Source organism: Plectropomus leopardus, chromosome 5, assembly GCF_026936395.1.
Source record: "Plectropomus leopardus strain MGB_pleo_1.0 chromosome 5, ASM2693639v1, whole genome shotgun sequence".
NCBI lineage: Eukaryota > Metazoa > Chordata > Actinopteri > Perciformes > Serranidae > Plectropomus > Plectropomus leopardus.
This window is the reverse complement of record NC_142180.1, coordinates 14,794,501-14,814,506: the sequence shown is the minus strand read 5'-3', so window position 1 is coordinate 14,814,506 and position 20,006 is coordinate 14,794,501. Positions and strand designations below refer to the sequence as shown.

The window sequence follows — 20,006 nt, the reverse complement described above, 5'->3', positions numbered from 1 at the left end:
TGTCGAGATGTAAGCACAGAGCAACATTTTCCTTTAACTAATACCTTTTAATAGAAAAAGATAAACAACCAAAAATGAACAAATACAAAAGTAAAGGTAGCATATTTACAGCACTTGAGTATCTTTTCAGTCAGTATCTTTTGAACATAAAACTGCACAGGTTAGCTGGTACTCACTAAATCCTAAGTGTCTGTAATTAATAACCCCGGCCTAATTCAACAATGCTGAACCTAATTTTGTCTTTATGGAGGAATAACATGTCATACCTGCAGTCACAATGATTCCTGTGGTTTTACTTCATGCAGTGCACATGACACGGAGACACTGGTGGATATAGTATCACTATTTTGTCTGAGCTATAAAATACAGTGATATATTCCATCAACTATACCAAATAGGTAGTAAGCAGAGACTTTACATTTCTGCAGGTCTTTTATATTATCAAGTATTATAGGATTAATAAGGTTTGAGAGCCAACCAACAAAATGAACTCGCTAAACAGTGTGAAAACATAAGTGCGTTTACATAGCAATGTTCGACAGACTAAGACATCGATGCACTTAAATGTAACTAAGAACGTGTTATTCATTAGAAGTGAATGCTTTCAGAACACAGATGAGGTACTCAAACTTGGGCCCTATACAACAAGAGCGTTCCTATAGTGCAATTTAAGCTGAAGACTCAGCCTGGCGTGAATATCATATTAATCATCATCGTTCAGCGGACAATGCCCCGGCATTTTAACTCCTCCTTTTGTAGAAAGAGTTTTTTTCATGTTCAAGTGTTTAAGGGCCTTAAAAGAGACGAAGCTCAAATAAACAGAAATACCTTTCAACTAACATTATTTGTAATTTTATTTAGAACAGAAATACCAATAAGCAAATGAAAACACTTTTTGGGGCTCCTATTGCTTTGAAGGGACTGGCAGCAGCAAACCTCCAACTGTGCTGAAGCGTCCCACCCTCCCCCCGACACTCTGACCTTATCTCTCTGAGAGCAGGTGCAGGCCTCCTGAACGTCTCCGTCTCCCTGACACCAACATGAGGGCATGAAGTTGTACTGAGGGAAAGTGGCGCAGCGGGGTCAGAGGTCATCTCTTCACCTTTGTGTCCTCCTTGATCTTCCAGAACATCAGCTCCATGCAGGCGGATGCATCCTCGCTCGAGTCGTGGCCCTCCACTGAAAACACAGGAGCAAAATTACTACTTTGTACTTGAATTTTGCAGCACTGAACATGCCTTTACCTCATCTCCTACTGACTATTGTCATGCACTGAAATTATTTCGATAGGTTTATGCCTCCGAGCTTTACTGGTCAGAACAACAAATTAACCTGTGAGCATTAACAATTTAATATTACTAAATAACACGTATTAGATGTTTGCAGCAAACGGTGTAAAATGTAAACAAAGAAATGAATGGATACTGATACATGTTTGTAAAAGCAACAGTACAACTGCTGCCAGCTCTGTGTGAGTTCCTCACCGTTGTCCTGGATGATGCGTTTGAGGTGGTCGGCCATCAAGTTCCTCAAGGCACGTTTGTAGGGCAAGCCGAGGCGATGGGGGAACACAATGGCCGTGTCTACCACTGCGCTGTGGATTAGCTGGAGGTGAGAGAGACAGAAACAGAGGGTCAGAAAGAGTGTTACATAAATTAGAATTTTCTTTTATTTCGGCCCAGACTCAATAGTAAGAACTTTGTCTGGCAACACGGAGAAATAACACACTGATTCTCCCTTTAAAGCAAGAATCTCCTGAAAGTTACCTCCTGATTGTTATAAAATATCCCTGTTACTGTACTGCTCTGCTTGACTTTGGAAAACTATTTTCAGGCTCTAAAAGAGAAATACAGTGAGAAGACGTCCTCATATTCATCAGTTTCACTTTTTAGTCCTTAAAATGTATCCACAAAAGTTACTGAATGACTGTTAAAGCAGTGATTCAACTATTTCAGCTAATTTATTAAAGAGTATAGCCTAGACATTTTCTATTTCTGGCACAGTTAAACAAAACAGTGTGGATTATATCTGACCTTTTTTTAGTTAAGTGCTGAACAAATATTGAAACTAGGGATGCGCGATAGTATCATATCTGAACATCATCGGTATCTGCAAATATTGGCTTAAAAATGAAACATGGGAATCGGCCAAAATGCTAATTTCTCCCAATATCACAAATCGATATTTTTATGTTATTGACAAACTGAACATGTACAAAACATCGACCCTAAGTTGAGGTATTTTTCTTATTTTGCACAATGAATGAATGCTCCATACACTGAGGAGCACTGGATTTCATGTCTCCATCTGCAGATGGGCTATAACAACAAGAGTAATTATACAGTAATATGATGTTAATTCCACTACAGAACAGACCTGAGTTGTTATATATCAGCATACTTAATATTGACGAAAAAATCCAATGCTGTGCATCTGTAATTTCAACCACACTTAGCACCAAGTTAAAGGCATCTTCAAAATATAACGTGTAATGTCAGTTAACTCCATGCAGCACAATCATGTTAATAAATTAGGTGAGATTGCAATATTTTTTGTGATATTTCCTCTGGGAAATACATGTTTGTGGGGGTAACAATAAATGGTAATAATGGCAAATAAACTATAAAACTCCTCTTTGACAGATGGCAGACACTTCCTTGCACGTCACTGAGCAGTAACAGGCAGCAGAAAGTAACTGTAAGGTCATTTGAGCGAAAAGCTCCCACTGAATGAATCATTTAAAGGGCCAAAGTACCTTCAGAGCGAGCAGGTCGCTCTCCAGACTGTGTCCTATGAGGATGGATTCAGCACTGAACATACTGAGCAGCACGGCCTGAACATCTCTCAGAGTGATGGTTGTGTTCTCCAAGTCCTCCTCCGTCACACCCGAAAATCTGTGAATCACAAACAAGATATATACGTATTCCTAATCTAAAACACTGTGATCGCTTCAATGACACAGTTAAGACAGACAATTAACTAATTAACTGTTCAGTTCTGCAGCAGACACGACCTGCGCAGTGTTAAAGTGCAAGCGACAAACTCACCTCGTGTTGTAATCAACCACTTTGCTGTCGGGTTTGACAAACGTGTCGTAAATGACTTTCAGCTCAGAGTCAATGACCGTCACCCTTGTCAGCTCCAGGCCCTGCTTTGTGTAACACTGTTTCAGAAAAGAAAGAAAAAAACAAGTACATGTGATTATGAACACAAAATATAATAAAAGTTTGGAATCAGGACAAACAGCAATGTGCTCAGCTGTACAGTAAAACTGACAAATGACTCATTTATCTTCATTTGACTTGAAAGAAAGAAACTTTCAATTATTTAACTAGCCTACAAGAAATCAACTCTTAAATCAAGCACACACAGAGATGGTGGTTTAAGGCCAACAGTGCAGTTAGATAACAGATCTTCAGTTGATTAAAAACATCGTCTGACTCACCATCTCACAGTCCAAAGCAAACACCCCTGCATTGCCGTCTGTTGGTAGAGGTTTACTGAACGTTGTGACGTAACCATCAACTGTTTCTTTACGACCGTCCTGAACATGTTGCTGTGGAAATATGAAATGCTTTTTTTTATGCATGTAGAAAATAAATTCAGTTTGATTGTTATCATGGAAGCGCTTGATTGCTCAAATGCTCAGGAATAAGGAGAGTTATAGTCAGTAAAAAGACAGCTAAGCATTTAACGTTACACAAAGCACTGACTTCTGACATTATAGCACATGCTGTTGGCCAATCACAAGGAAAAGAAAATACTCTAAAAGGGGAAAAGCATCAAAGAGACTGTACTGGGGTAATGATTATCAGTCTGCCATCAGACATTAGTAGCACCAGTGACTCAATGTGTGGAAAATCTAGTTTTTCTAAATCTAGTCTGACTGAAGGATACATACAAGGTCATTTCGTCTACACAAATGCAAGCTACAGATATAAATTTAAATCTTGAACAGTTTAAACAACAACCAAACATTATGAACTTCACAAGACTAGTCTTCACTGTGAGTAGAGCTGCGGCGATATACAGGTTTTAGGGTACACTGTGATATGAAAGTTGACGGTTATCACGCTGTGTACTTTTGCTTATCTACAGTATTGAAAATAAAATGCAATCAGATTGAGAATCGCACCACTATTGTTTTAAAACTATTTTCAAAAGGGAGACTTCTTACACATACTTTCATTAAAATGGTTTCGACTTTTAAGTATAGTGATAAAATATTTGTTGACACAAAACTAATGCTTTGTTTTCATTACTTTATGGGTCATTCCTACTGATAATATTAGTATTCTGTAATATTGTGATACAGAGAGACTGCAGTATTTTTTGAGATGGTTATCACACCATGGAAATCTCATTGTGTTAGGCTATGGTGCCGTAATTTGTTTTGTTTTTTATTGTGTCTCTCACTCCACTCTTACATTACATCATTCATGTTTGAAAGTAGTTTTGCTTTTAAAATCGTTGTTGTATGTTCACATTAACTCCCTAAGCCATGACAGACAATATATGACTTCTTAAAATGCAAAGCGATGGGGCGCCTGGTGATTCAGTGGATAGAGCGGGAGCCCCACGTACAGAGGCTGTGTCCTCTCTGCAGCGGCCGCAGGTTCAATTCCAGCCTCAGCCCTTTGCTGCATGTCACCCCACCTCTCTCTCCCCCCTTCACACTAGTGCTGTCCTATCAATTAAAGGCAAAAATGCACAAAAAATATCTTGAAAAAAAGGAAAGCGATACGTTTTTAACTTTTCAATTCTACTCCATCCCTGCGTCTCTAAGTGGTAATATTGTTGACGCCACTGTTGCAAAGACTAACGGGATCACTTTCCGTTTTCTTCAGAAATCAACACTAAACAACATCATCAACACACACAACATTGAAGAGAGAAGAAAAACACTTGTTCACTGCAAAATTACTTCTTTGCTGCGGATAGCTCGCTCTGGACCTGGGAAGACAAACAGTTCTTTTCCTGCTTTTGTTGCGTATTGGTTGATGTATTTCCTTTTGAGCTTTAAATCAATCCTTCGTTTTTGGCAGAGATCTACCACGAGGTAGGCAGAAATGTATAGTGAAAGCTAGGCTAATAGCAAACCAATTTTAATGCAGTTTTTTCATTGTTCTATAGCCATTCAATTGTACAATCAACATTAAATTCAGAATCAAATGTTTCAACTAAACCGTTATCTCTGGAGGCTTTAACATGCAGAGAGGCTAAGAGCTGCTGTCTTGAAAAGAATAATACCTTTGCAACTTGGCATCCTGGAGCGCCGACAGCAGCAGAGCAGCAGCTGTAGTTGGTCTCCCAGCCTCCAGCCACTGACAGAGGAAAGCAAGTCGAACAGACAGACGTAAATAAAACATGAGAGAAGAGGTATAGAAAGTTGGATAGGGCAGCAGGCCTTATAAGACACAATGCTGATCTTTGTTTTACCTGATTTACACTTAATAAACACAAACAAACTTACCTTTATATCTGCGCAATCTTCCCCAGTGAAAGCTACATTCCTCTTTCCGTATACAGCTGCCATTGACGTTGATTCTATACTCAGCTCCACATCGACAGCATATCTTGTTGAATGCTGGAAAACACACAGAGTGGAGGCTGAGGGTCTAATAATTGCTGGACCATATATGCCAATATAATTAATACTGAGGGGTCGTGAAGGTGCTCACGGTCGGTGGCGGCCTTTTTCTCTGGGAGGTTGTACATGATGGCTTTGCCTTGAGCCTCTGGGTTCGCTCTTGGGTATCCGTGCTCCTGGAGCTGCTCTTCTGTCATTAGGTATGCCTTCAGCTTCCTGTACAGTGTGGCTCCTACAGTGAGACACAGCAACAAGAAACACTACTGTTGTCTTTGTTTACTGATATGTTAAATCATCAACAACACATGGGGCTGGCCTACTGAGCGTCCCAAGAGTTAGAACAACGCATGGTGAGGCAGCGTTTTGTTATCATGCAGCAGAAACCTGGAACAACCTCCAAGATGATGTCCGACAAGCACCAACTCTGACCACTTTTAATTCAAAGCTTAAAACAACATTCCTTTATTATACTGTCTACTCTACACAGTAATGACTTTATTTTTTTTAAAGTTATTTTTACCTGATTTTGAATCATTTTCAACAATCTTTGTATCTTTGCACCCCCAGTCTGCACTTTTCTCTTTACTCTTTTACTGTTAATCTGTATCCTTTATTATGTGTTATATTCTTTTGCTCTGTAAAGCTCTTTGAATTGCTCGACTGTATGAAATGTGCTACAAAAAAGCTGCCTTGCCTTGCCTAAAACCTACACTGAAAATGTAAAGAAGCACAAATAGACGATGGTAGCAATGTTGGGCCGCCCGGTGGTTTAGGGGATGGAGCGAGCGCCCCATGTGCAGAGGTTGTGTCCTCGCCACAGTGACCGCAGGTCATTTCTGGCCTCAGCAACTAGGACACTTGTCACCCCCTCTCTCTCTCCCCCTCATCCCCCTTAATAAATGATAATAATAGAATGTTAATGAATGAATGTTGCCTTAAAAAAAGTTGCTCTAACCATCAAGCATTTCACATTTTTAATTGATAAAGGACTTAAAGGATTTATCAGTTAATTTCTTGTTAGTGTCAGTTATCAGTGGTTCTTTTAGCATTACTACAGCATTGTAAACACAATCCCTCTGAAATCAGGTTTTGCATTTGCTGTGAACAGGACCTGAAGGTTGTCACATTGTTATTTGAACAGTTTCACTGTTACTGTAAAACCAGACACACCACAAACAACAAAGATTCTTTCAGTTCCTTCTCAGTTTTCTCTTTCTTTTTTAGTTCCTTGTCATTTTGATTTTATCAGAGGTCTTATTGTCTTCAGGGATGTGATCAGACGACTGAAGACAATCACAACGAGAGAGAGAATAAAAAAGGGAATTTCATTAAATAAATATGTTCATAACAATTCTGAAGAAACAGAACTGAGAACACTCAAAATGTGACTCTTCTTGTCATGTCGAGGAGGAAAGAAGAAGAAGGAAAAATCAATTTTACCAGTGAGTTTCTCCTCCTGCTGTTTACCACTCCTGTTGATGGTGAAGCTGGTTGTAGCAGCAAGACGACCTCCCAGAACCTCCTCGTGGGACTGAGCCCTCTTGTTGCCGACTAACCCCGGATCCTCTGCAGACAAACACAAACCAGCACAAAGTGACCATCGAAACCGGCAGAAAAAAACTATAAAACTTGTTCTTTACACACTGAAGTATCACCGTGCAGTGTATCATAGCTTTATATGCATCCAACTAGCACATTTGATGCAATCAGTTTTGAGTTTTTATGTAACTAAACAAAACCGTCATGCATATGCTGACTAAGTGCAAATACTGGATGTTTTGCTGCACAGGAGCAGAGGTGGCATACTGGGGACAGACGATGGACACGAGCTGCTCTTTCCGCGGAGCTTCTTCAGAGTGTTGACAGCTACATTGAGGTAGATGTTCTTACTGCTGCTGCGGTCATACACCAGTTTCTCTTCGTCAAGGGCCTGAAACAGTAGAAACCTCTGTCACTGTCAAAATTACAACTTGTTCAACTGAAGCTCTCATTGAATTTCCTCTGCATTCAACACGGGTTGTGATGAAGAGCCTGCAGCTTCCTCTACATGAAGAATCATCTTTATACTGACTTCAGATGATACAAAATGCAGCAGCACGGCTACTTATCAAGACTAAACATTGACGACACATTACTGCAGTTTTAAAGGCTCTTCATTGGCTTCTCATACATTTTAAAATTCATTTTAAGATTTTGCTTTAGTTTTTTAAATCTCTTAATGGGCTGGCTCCTGACTATTTATCTGATATGTTGGTCAGATACTTTCTCTCAAGATTTGTAACATCCTCCACTTCTGGCCTGCTAACTGTGCTGTGTTTTAAAATGTTTCCTGTGTGTGTTTTTTTGTGTTTTCAAGTGTAAAGCACTTTGGAACATTGGTTTTGATAAGTGCTATATAAACATTATTATTATTATTGTTATTATTATTATTATTATCATTATTATTATTAACTGTCCCCAAGAAAAAACTAAAAAGTACAGTGATGCTGCATTCTGCGTCAGTGACCCTCGTCTCTGGAATAGAGGTCAGACTCTTTGATTCAGTTGACAGCTTCAAATGCAGTCTTCAGAACTATCTTTTTAGACTTGCATTTATGAAGCTTATATTTAATTAATTGGTCACAAAGGTAATTAATATGTTTTTCCTCTCTTTTATGTGTGTGTGTGTGTGTGTGTGTGTGTGTGTGTGTGTGGTTGTGTACTTGTCTCTTATTCATTTTATCTTGTCTTTCATCTGTAGTTTTTATTTTATTATTTCATTATTATTATCATTAACTGAAACATTTTTGAATCCATCCATGGTTTATAGGCTAGGGTAAGTTTTAGGTATGAAGAAATGTCTGATAAATTCTGTGTGCTTAGTGATAACTTTCATTCATACCGTCTGGAAGGCAACGTCCTGCGATGGGCAAAATTTGACACACTCATCGATGAAAGCGTTGAGGTAGCGCTGGCGGATGTTGTTGGGAACTTTAGCTCCAAACTCAATAGGGATGACGGGGCGCTTCATTGAACTACTCTGAAAAAGTTAAAAAAGAAAAAAGAAAGAGAACATTGAAAGTAAACCAAAACCAAATACAGATCAAGCAAATATTTCTCTTTAGAGGAAGGCCCACCTCTGCCAGTGAACGCTCAAGGTTAAGCATGGGATGTGCATACACAGAGCAAATATTCAAAAAACAAACAGCAGAATTAAATTTTGTGTCCTGTAAATACCTTCATGGTGGGTGTATGTGCCACCCTCTTCTGCGTGGCAGTGGACAGGGTTTTGGGCAAGATGCCAGCTGTGGTTTGGGTCTTGATAGTGTGACTAGAAGCTGGTTTAACATCTGCAGGACCTGGTCAGACACACATGACTTTCTACTTAGTCAAAATAATTCATTAAAGAAGTATTTCACCAATATCGAGAGTCTGCACATAAAACTAGGGTGTTTCTGCAGAGGAAAAACACAAATACAATTGAAATTGGTGCTACATGACCAGTGAAAACAGAGAAAAATGACACAAGAAGTAGAAAACCTACAACTACCAGAATGCATTGCACCTTACCAGACACTCATGCTGGTGGGTGACATAATGCGGAAGGGTCCGTTTGAAACAACGGCGGTTGCAATCTCATATCACAGTTATACGGCAAGCTAAAACATGTTCCTGAAAACATTTGAGGCAAGGAATATGCAACTCAGAAACAGAATCTTGGTTTACATTTGATCAGCACTGCTTAGTTTTACAGTTTGATCACATCCTGTTCACGAACTTTACAGCTAAACAGGGCTTTTAAATGTTTCTTGAAACAAGCAGTGCAGTAAAATAATCGTTATTTATGTTCAATCAGTACTGCCGAGTTCTACTGATCGGATTTCTGTCCAAGGTTGCGAGAAAAAGGGTGCGGGTAACTGTCTTGTTCAGCTGTATACTCTTTGTCCACACTGTTGGCTGCATGGGTGATGGGAAATACAAAAATGCCTGAGTACAGCCTGTTGTTGCTGGCAAAATTCCTCCAAATGACATAAATTATGTTACTTGGAGGACCACAAGGGCAGAAGGGATATCCAGGCACTCGTTCATACATACATTCTGCCTACATGGTTTTGGCTCAAAGCTGGATGAAAATCAGCAAAGTATCCCTTTAAGAAGGGTTAAGCAGTGGTATAAAAAAAATAAATAAGTAAATAAAAATCTGAATCTGGATAAAATTTTATGTAGTGGAGGGACTAACCCGTTTTTGAGGATGTTTTCTGTGGGTTGGGACGGTGCGCTATTCTCTTCTTCTCTCCAGAGAAGCCGGGGCTAAAGCTCTGAGAGGCAGCTTTGACTGAAGCAGAGAGCTGAGCAGCTTGCTGCTGCGCCATCTGCATACGCTGGTAGCACACCTCCTGAGCTGACAGTCGTTTGTACGGCCGCACCACAGTCGTAGATGGTGCTTCAGTCTGATGAAAACAGAGGCACATTTTAATAGAGAGCTTGTTCTTAATTAAGAAAGTATGATGCTGTAATAACAAGGATTACGTCAAGTTATTCTTTCGCTTCCTGCAAGAGAAACAAAGTCAGTGACTGTGAGGTGATTTTGATGAACACATCTGAAATTTGCCCGTTAAGTAACAAATTGTACATGTAATGGTTTATACAGTATAAGCATACACCTCACTGTGGAATATCTGACTCTGGAAATGAAAATGTAAATGTACAACTGCAAATCAGATCATGCAAATAACAAAACTTCACACTTTATATGTTAAAACATGAATGTACAACATAACGGTACAATCCCTCCATTGCACCTTTTATACATAGTTTTTGCGTCCTTTAAATTCTATTTTGTCTTTTCATATATTTAAATTGCTTCTATATATTTTATCTTATGTTCTATTCTATTTAAATTCACTATTTGTATTCTGTCCTTTATGTTAATTGTTTTGCACCAAAACACCGAGTCACATTCCTTGTATATGTAAATGTACTCAACAATAAACCGGATTCTGATTCTGATATAGTATTTACTGTTTATATACATTCTGTTTTCTACACGGCATCTTATTGTGTTCTTTTTTGTAGTAGGAGTAAAGAAGGTCTCTATTTGTAATAATCATCAGCAAAAAAACGGTTAATTTCTGATCAGTTATGACACACAGAAATTACTGATGTATTACTCAAACTGTTTTGCCTGGGTTCAGACCTTTGAATCCGCCCTCTCCACTGAGTTTGAGCTTTGTCAAAGTGAAACAATTTGACAATTCTGTCTGATATCAGGCAGCGAACAAAGCTCACATTGACTTGGCCAAAAATAATACGAAAAAAACAAACTAGGCCTTTGCCGTTGCTGCCAAAGACAGCCCAGGCAGCCCATGCATGTCGTCAAAAACTCCCTTGCTAAAGTGATCAGACTGCCAAATATATCATCTGATCATTATGTAAACACAATCAATTGCTTACTGTCAGATCATCTGAGTACAGATGGTCTATTTGAATAATACAGCCTGTGCAAGTGGAAATCCCCAACACCACCGCTGCTGTGCCAATATTTTCATATTGTTCTTTCGGTGTTTACTTCCTTGTTTGCTGTTCTGCTTCTGTGCAGGCTTCCTGAAATTCCACCTGTACTGTATTTGTTCACACTACTGTGCTGATTTTGACATCTAATGCTAATAAGAGCAGCATTATGAATGTTAGAAGCAAAGAAGACAGAAAATTAGTATTTCCTGATTTGTTATCTGGTATTGCTCTTAAAACGTGTCATAAGATTTAATATCTCGGCCATCATATTGTCAATGATTTATCTGAACATAAAGATATCTGCAAACAGTGTCACAAATTGTATGCGCAAGCTGATATGCTTGCTCGTAAATTCAGCATGTGCCGAGTTAATGTGAAGGTAGCTTTATTTAGTGCATTTTTCACCCCGTTATACACTACCCCTCTGTGATGTTCCTAAAAGCCATATGCAGAGACGCAATGAGGCCTGAATAAGCTGCTTCTTACACTTCTACGATTGTGTGGTTCCAGTCAGATGTTTGTTAATGTCGGCGTGCCTACCTGCTTGGCCTTAATACGAAATCTTAGGTATTGATACATGTGCAGGCTCTTGTTTCAGATAACTGTATCATTCAAACCAAACCTGAGCTGATCTCACTTCTGGTTTTCATCCAGACTGTGGAGTCACTGGTGCTACAGTTCGTTTGTGGGTGCAGTCTCTCGAATTTTAGTCTGTTTTATAAGACCTTGCATTATGTTCTGTTCTGTGCTTCCTTTTTTCCTTGTATTTATTGTATCTATTATATTTTTGTACATAGATTTTTGTCTGTTTTTATAGTGAGTATGGACCTTTGGACTGGTTCTGCAGCACTGTAGTAACCAGAGGAGTCTTTTCCTCATCGCTCTCACTACATCTGACTCATCATGTGCATACTTTTTAAAGAAAGGAAGTGAGTTTGACAAACAGGGTCAAGTACAAGTTGTTGTTTTATATATATATATATATAGAGTGACTAATTTAGATCTTAAGTGGTAATAACAAAACATCTTCTTGAGGAACCCCCATGTTATGATACTTACTTGATGCCTTACTGAATACTATTACCTTCCAACTGGGTGTAAATCTTGTACATTCCTCCTGTAAATAAGTTTGTACTCAACGATTTTGTACAGAAACTAAATAAAATGAAATACTGACTTGCTGTATGTTGTGGTAACAGTTTTAACACATACATGTGTTCACTCCTGACTGACTGACTTAGACTGCGGGACAGAGAAAGACATGGTGAGTTCACTGTGATAAACTTACACTTCCTTTGGCAACACAATGGGAGACTCTCTTCTTTTGGCCAGGAAAGAGAGTGGTTAAAGTGCTCTCTGTGCTTTTCTCCTCCTCTGAATCCTTAGGGGGCTGAGAGGGTACAACATAACATGTTTATGTAATCCCACCAACTGGCATTTGTGACACGACTACAAAGAAAAATTGTGGTAGATGTAAAAGACAACAAAAATGCAACAATATTGCGGGAAATTAATACCTGTTTAGCTTGTCTTCCTTTGTCTTCCGTCTTCACATCCTTGGATTCATTAAAGATACGCAAACATTCCTCCATGGGATCTGAGTCAAAATCCAGATCATCCTGGAAACTAGAGAGGTCGATTCCAACATCGATGACCTCGTCGTTACCTGCCCCGCGGTCAGCCTCATCGTCAGAGGAAGAGGGCGTCAGCTCAGATGCTTTCCTTTTGTTCAGACGCCCTCTCTTTAATGCATCAGCAGATTTTCTCACCAGCACTTCTTCGGGTTCTTCGTCATCATCAGACTCCACCATGATCGGTTCGGCCTCGTCTGGGCTCTCATCTCCAAACAGATCCGCGTGGCTAAAACTCTGACTTCGCCGTTTGTCCTCAAGTCGTTTTCCATTGGGCGAGCTGATGTTTTGCTTCAGCTTATCTTTACTGTTAGCAGCAGGACTCCCTTTACTGTTGTTACTCCGACTGCTCCCACCACCAGAACTGCTTTTGCTCATTTTCTTTGCATCCTTTTCTCTTTTACTGCTGTCAAGTTTACCATTTCTATGTTGGTGGTCTTTATACTTGCTGTGTTCCTTTTCCTTCTCTGATAGCTTGGGTTTCTTGCTTTCCTTTGCACCATTTTCTGCATCTTTATCTCGCTTGCTTGAGTCTGTTTTTACTTTTTCCCCAGCTTTGATCTTACCATCGCTTCTCTTTTCATCTCTGGCTTCCCTCTGAACTTTATCATGTGTCTTCATCTTAACTGTGTTTTTCCCATTGTCTCTTTTTTCATGACTCTTGTTCTCCTTCTTTGCAGACTCCTGGTTTGAGTTCCTTGTTGACCCTTTGTCTTTACTGCTGCTGCTACTCTTACTACCAGCTGTTTTATGTCTTTCCTTCTCAAGTTTATGCATTTTCTCAGATTTGCCACTTATATCATGACTAGTTTGACTACTAACCACTTTCTTTTTCTCTAAACTGTCCTTTCTTTTAATATTGTCCTGGACGTCTGAGTCCCCTGCCAAGTCATCTTTATTCCTCTGTGTCAGTGCATTCAGCATGCTTTCAGTTCTCTCTTTTCTTTCTTTCCCGACAGCATCCCAAAGTGACCCACTGTTGCCTTTTCTCTGCTGGAGATTGCTAAGCGAAGTTGGTCTATACTCCGTTCCCGAGCTCTCCTCATCAGAGTCAGAGAAAGTGTACTTTGTTGAGTCTACGCTCTGCTTGGGTTTTTTCGCAGCTACTACACAATCCTCATCTGACAGATCTGATCCTGCCTTTTTGTGTGTCTTTCTCTCCTCCGTCTTGTGCACTCGTTTGCTTTTCCCTGCGATTCCTGCCGAGTAGTTGGACAGCGGGTCATACTCCATATCTGTAGATGGTTTTGAATTGTCCAAAGTATATTTACACTTAGAGGAGGATGTGCTGTTTGAGTACTTTGGACTGGGGGGAGGAGAGGGGAGTTTCTGTGTGTGTGTCCGAGATGGAGGTTTTTTCGATGTAGGAACATATTCCATGGAGTTACTATTGCTCCCCTGGTTGTCTGAATCCAAGGTATACTTGCTGCAGCCAGGGGCGGGATTATAACCTCCTGATGTCATCTGGTAACTCCCCGGGTCGTAAGCCATGTGTGAAGGTGGTGTTTTACTTCTAACGGCATCAGATGAAGACAACTTTGTACTCTCACTGGGATCATATGGTTCATCCCCAATCCGGGAGAGCTTCCTCTTCTCCCTCTCCACCTCGCTGCGGACCTCCTCGATGGCCTTGTTGACCATTTCCAGAGCACCGCTGAGGTCCTCCGAGGCCGCCGGGTTTCCATTCTGCTGCTCCTGAGGCCTCACAACTTCTGGGTTGAAGGGATCATAACCTTGTTCTGCAGGGATGCAAAAAAAACAGACTTAATAAAATTGACCAATGTTATAAAAAAGTCCACTTACTAACTTTTCTTAAGTTATTTTTTGGCTTTCCTCCTGGAGTTCAGGGGATAGAATTGGCACCAGAAGATAAAACATTTGATCAATGCACCCCAGATACCGGGGATAGAAACGAACTTTTTTGTTCATTTGCCATTAAGGCTGGTGGATTCCAGAATCTACCAGCTACTAAACAGCATACCAGTGTTTTTTTTTGGCTTGTGAGTGAAGCAAATGTTGCAGCCACTTGCACATTTTACCAGCATCTGGCTGGTGGCTGGTGCTTATTTCTAGCCCTGCCTAAAACTTTCCACCACACCTGAATGAGAGGAGATGATGTGTCTGTGAACATAATAAAAAAGTCAACTTGAGAAAGTTAAAGACAACTCTTGAGGCCGACAGAAAAATACAGTAGGAAAAGAGGAGTATTATTTTTCAAGGGGAATTTACTCAACAGACTAAAACAAATCACACTACCTTACTCTTCACCGATCTTTTTACTGTCTCTGCCTTGTAACTATGCAACAGTGTTGCAGCTGGGTTTTTTTTTTTACCGGTTTCAAGTTATACCATGATATATTGATGGTTATCATACGGTGTATATCTACATATGCAGGTAACTGAACAAAGGGCAACCAGGCTGAGACTCTCAACTGTGCATACACATTTCCTTTCCTCCTGGACAGCCTGTCAGACTTTTGTTTTCACAAAATTCTTGTAAAAAAAAAAAAAAAAAAAAGGTTCCAAATTCTGTTTTTATACTCGCGAGGATAATTGTAACTGATAACAAAGGATTCCTCCTTTTCTTGCTGCTGCTCCTCAACCTTATTTATTTTTCCAATTGCAACTTCCTTGTCTCCTTACTTTAATTTTTATCTCAATAAAAAATCTCATGTTTGTATACTGCATTATTTTAAATTTTATGCTACGTTTTATATGTTTGTGATGTATCGGTAAACAGTTTTCGCTTTTGAATGCTGTGCATCTTATCTGTTGCTTTGACACTTCTTGCGTGTGCTACATACAGTTTAGCTCGTGCTTTCTAGTTATATCTCAGTTTACAGCAAACACGAGAAATATAACTAAGCTGACAAGACGCATCACGTGTGATTTCTGCACAGTGTGTCGTTAGCTTGCGGTGACATAAATTCACATTGCACCGTTATAAGTTTCGACACATTTTGGACCCGGTGGTCCAGTGAACACACGTCCCCCGGCGCCGACTCCGCGACACGATACGTTTTAGTATTCAAGTCAATTCTGGGTTTACTGAAATATTGCACCTCTGTGTCCGGAGTGAAGGTCTCTCTGCTTTTTAACATCTGCCGGTGCTCCGTAGGACGACCGTCTCTGCTGGCTGTGCCTGAAGTGACAGTACGGTCTGTTACACCCATTTCTGCTGCCTTTGCCCTGGCTATATTCCGTGTAAAACGGGCAGTCAATCCCTCGGAAGAAACCGGTGGATCTCAGCATTATCTCCAGATGTTCCTCTCATGCCCGCATGAACACAGTTGGCTGTTTTTCTTCTGACTTTTCGTCGTACTGCGAGAGCTTCAAGAAGCAACGGAACAATAACAACGTCCATACGGCGCCATGTTGGATTGTTCGGACCGATAAAATCTCGCGTGAGCCTACACGTGTCGCGCTCCCTGACGTCACACATAAACTTGCTTTACTTTTCAGTTAAAATGTTAGTTTTTCTCAGTTTTAGTCCCCAAAACTCCCAATAGTTAGTCCAAAGACATTAACTATTTTTTTTTACACTTTTAAACCAAAACATTTGCTCTCAACATAAGGAGAGTGTTTCCGTCAATTTAAGTGTTATTGGAGTTTTCTCAGCTTTATTCAGTTCCAGGTCCTTACTGAGCTTCTGCTAACATTTAAGTTCATTAGCATTAGTAGAAACACATGTGTGTGCTTTCTTAATATGAATCTGGTGCCAAGGTTCAGCTTGCTTTGTAAAATAAGCAAGAAGTTGTTTTTTTTAACATTTTATTTCACAAGAACACAGTGAGGGTTTGGTCTAAAAGTCCTCAGGTCAGAGGACTTTGAAAGGAAGACTGGTACATACTTGGCATTTGATAACTAGTTTTCTTCTAAAGTTCTTTGTACTTCTTCAATTCTTCCATCTAATAGCTTCTGCCTCAGGTTGAGCAAATAAAAATCAAATCATACACACCAATTTATCTAGTAGTCTAAAGAAAACGGCATAAGAGCTGCCATGTCTTCAATTTTTAAATAGTTATCTCATTCTTCAAATGGTGCAAACTGGGTTCAGTCTTGAGGCGTCTGCATTTATGTAACACAAAACACCAAGTTTGTCCATCCATCTTCTGTCAAGGATAACATCTTAATCTCCCTGGACTATAGTCAGCATAGCACCACACTCCAGAAAGACTGCACTGAATCACAAAAGGCACACATGTTTATTTGTATTGAAATTAAAGCAGAATCTCTGATAAACTAATTGGTTAAATCTCATTTAAAAATTAAGTTCACAATAAACCTTTTCACAGCAGTCATTTTGATATGTCGTAAGGAAACCACAGGCATAGTTAATCAAGGCTAGCTGCTTTTCACCTGGGGAGGACCTGGTATTGTGCATAATGGCTCACTGAGCAATCCATAATGTTATCAGTTTTACCTGTGCTTTTCCTATTATGACAAACCAAACTAATGTTTAAAAAAATAAAAGGAACATCTCAAAGTTTACTTACTGCCTTTTATTGCTGAAGAGGGAAAAAACATTTAAACCATGAAAGTAAATACAGCAAAAATAAAACAAAATAAAAATAAAAAAACAATCCCAAAATGTCAAAATACTCATTTCAAATGTTAGAGATCGAATTCACAAGTTTGGCTACATTTTGAGAGTCTGGATATTAAGAACACATTTTGAAAACCTAAAATCAGTAAGTCTGTAAACAAATTTTATATAGGCCATACAGCCAAATAAAGGTCACATAAGCTCAAGGGAAAGGTGAAGAAACATTGCAGCTTTTCTTTTTTAATTCAATCGTTTATCAAGCCTATGTTTTACCCTCACTAGAGTCTTCATTGCTTTTTTGCCTTGTCATAAAAATCACAGAGGTCCTGACAGGTACATTAAAAAAAAAACAAAAAACTCTTCAAAGGCTTCCTAAAATGCTCCATGATACCTACCCCCAGCTCGCCCCCCAAACTTCAGCTTAACACGTGCTCAGGCTTTTTGTGCACTCCGGACAGATCACGTGATTCAAATTAAACCGCAGTCCTCATCATGACTCAGGTGCACTGCGCAGGTAATCAGTGACGTAATAATTGGCGCTCTTTTAGAGAGTCATGTGTCTTTTGCCTCGAGGACATTTTATTTTGGAATAGGACATGATTGCGATATTCGGGCATTTGGACATTATTATTAAGGAGTAGGCTATTAAAGGGCTAGATATGACTCCTCCCAACTAAATTCTTAAGAAAAGAAATTTCTGAAGTTGTTGCACTGAAAACATTTTTATATATGTTAGTTTTACTTGGTCACCAGGGTTATGCTGCCTAGCTGTATTATATTTAATATCACTTAAAGTTTTATTATGCTGGATGTTATGCTACCTGTTAGTACAGTTGTTCATTTTCTATACAGGAAAATCAGTGATTTTTCTGCTGGAAAATATAGCATTAGTTTAGACATATAAATGCATATTTTAGTTTATTGGGTGTGAAGCAGGCTGGTATAAAATACATGATTTTAGAGAGTTTAAAAAGTAGAAAGCATATTTCAAATACCAAATACACCTGCACATTTAGCTGAACGTTGTAGCCTCAAATGTCAAATCAGCTACCGGTTTGGTATAAGTTATAATCTGAAAACAGAAAAACACTGAAATCCATTAAAGGTCCAGTTTGTTTGTGTGTGTGTATAATAATCATAATTATTATATTTCATTACTTTATAATCACCTGCAAATAAGAATTTTTGTTTATATATATATATATATATATATATATTTTTTTTTTTTTAAGGATATATCCAAATCCAAATCCTAAGTTATTTATAAAGCACATTTAAATACAACATTAGTTGACCAAGGTGCTGTACAATTCAACACAACAATTGCAAAAACTATAAAAACACTGGAAGAAAGGCAAAATTATTATAATACAAAAAAAAGGAAGACCATATAAACAAATCTGTAGGAACCCAAAGATCAGTTTTAAAGATAAAAGGACGATATGATATCAAAGCTACGTTCATAGTAAGTTAAAAGCCAGAGAATAAAAATGTGTTTTTAGACAGGATTTAAAAACGTGTAGGGGCCAGCCTAACATGTAGAGGCAACTCTATAACTAACTCTGATATGATTTTGTCATAGTTAACTTAATTTGTTTAGCACTGTTCATAACTGAGTTACAAATTGCTTAAATGAGGAATAAATAAACAAATAGAAATAATGAGATCATAAAACACAACATTATGTGCCAAATTATTCAAGAATAATTTAAATGTATTTTTCTGACTTAGTGCAGAAACAGATGTCAGTCGACCATCTTCAGATATGAGAATATAATCGCATGACTTGAAACCTCATAATGTAGCTCACAAAACACTGATCTGTCCCTGTCTTTATCTAATCTCTAATGCAACCAAACAAATGTTATATTATCTTCTCAGTTGTGGGTTAAGGATATTATCTACTGCACCTTTATATAAAGTAGTTTATCATATGTAAACACCTTGAGGATTTGCTGTCAGTTGAATGCTGGCAGTGTGAGTCCACATGCGGCTGTGTGAGTTCTCCACCAGAGGGAGATCAGAACCTGTGAGGTTCAGCGATCAGACATGATCTCTGGAGGCTGTACTGAAAACAGTCGGCTGTTGCATCATTTAATTTCCTTCGGCCTTATGACGTCTGCAATGTAGAAATAGAGGTTATGCAACAGAAAGAGTTAGTGTTTCTGTGTCTTTTCTTTTTGATCTGTTGAAAGCTTGATCTGCACGTCTGTGTAAAGTGTAGCACATTAAAATCTAAGGGAAGGAGTGGATGATACATTAAATATTACTGTGGTCATTTTTGTACATTAAAACATTAATATTGAGGTGGAACTACTTTGTTTGATAATTTGTTAACTGGTGAACAAGTTTAAATCAAACAAATAAATATTTGCTGGTCCCTGCTATGCAGTGAGAGGATTTCCTGCTTCTATGTTTTTGTTTTGTTTTTGTTTTTTTAGTTTTGGACTGTTGACCAGAAAAAGAAAACAAGGGAACATCACATTGGGCTCTCAGAAATTGTGATGGGCTTTTTTTCTTTTTTAACCTTTTTATTAAATTTAATGAATTATTTTACGTCTGATAGACTAAAAGATGCATGGATGAATCAATTAATAACAGACATAATACAAATAATGAAAGTGATAGATCTTAGAATAATATACAGATCATAATCCATTATGAAACATAATCCCAAATTGATAGGTCATCAAGTATAAAGGTAATTGGGGCTGATTGTGCTGTTGTTGGCATTTCATTGTTTATT

The 20,006-nt window shown here is 38.8% G+C and overlaps 1 protein-coding gene across 1 annotated transcript; it reads right to left on the bottom strand.

Moving 5' to 3' along the window:
- Nucleotides 1–26: 26 nt before the first annotated feature.
- Nucleotides 27–16,133, bottom strand: rexo1 (REX1, RNA exonuclease 1 homolog). Its single transcript, XM_042483680.2, has 16 exons — nt 15,777–16,133; nt 12,601–14,453; nt 12,372–12,473; nt 9,810–10,020; nt 8,807–8,928; nt 8,472–8,609; nt 7,397–7,520; nt 7,031–7,156; nt 5,682–5,822; nt 5,474–5,587; nt 5,251–5,324; nt 3,446–3,556; nt 3,048–3,163; nt 2,756–2,894; nt 1,485–1,605; nt 27–1,179 (listed from the first exon to the last, which is right to left on the bottom strand). Exons 1-16 carry the CDS (start codon nt 15,964–15,966, stop codon nt 1,091–1,093), a joined length of 3,771 nt encoding a protein of 1,256 aa, XP_042339614.2. The 5' UTR covers nt 15,967–16,133; the 3' UTR covers nt 27–1,090.
- Between the last annotated feature and the right edge of the window lie 3,873 nt (nt 16,134–20,006).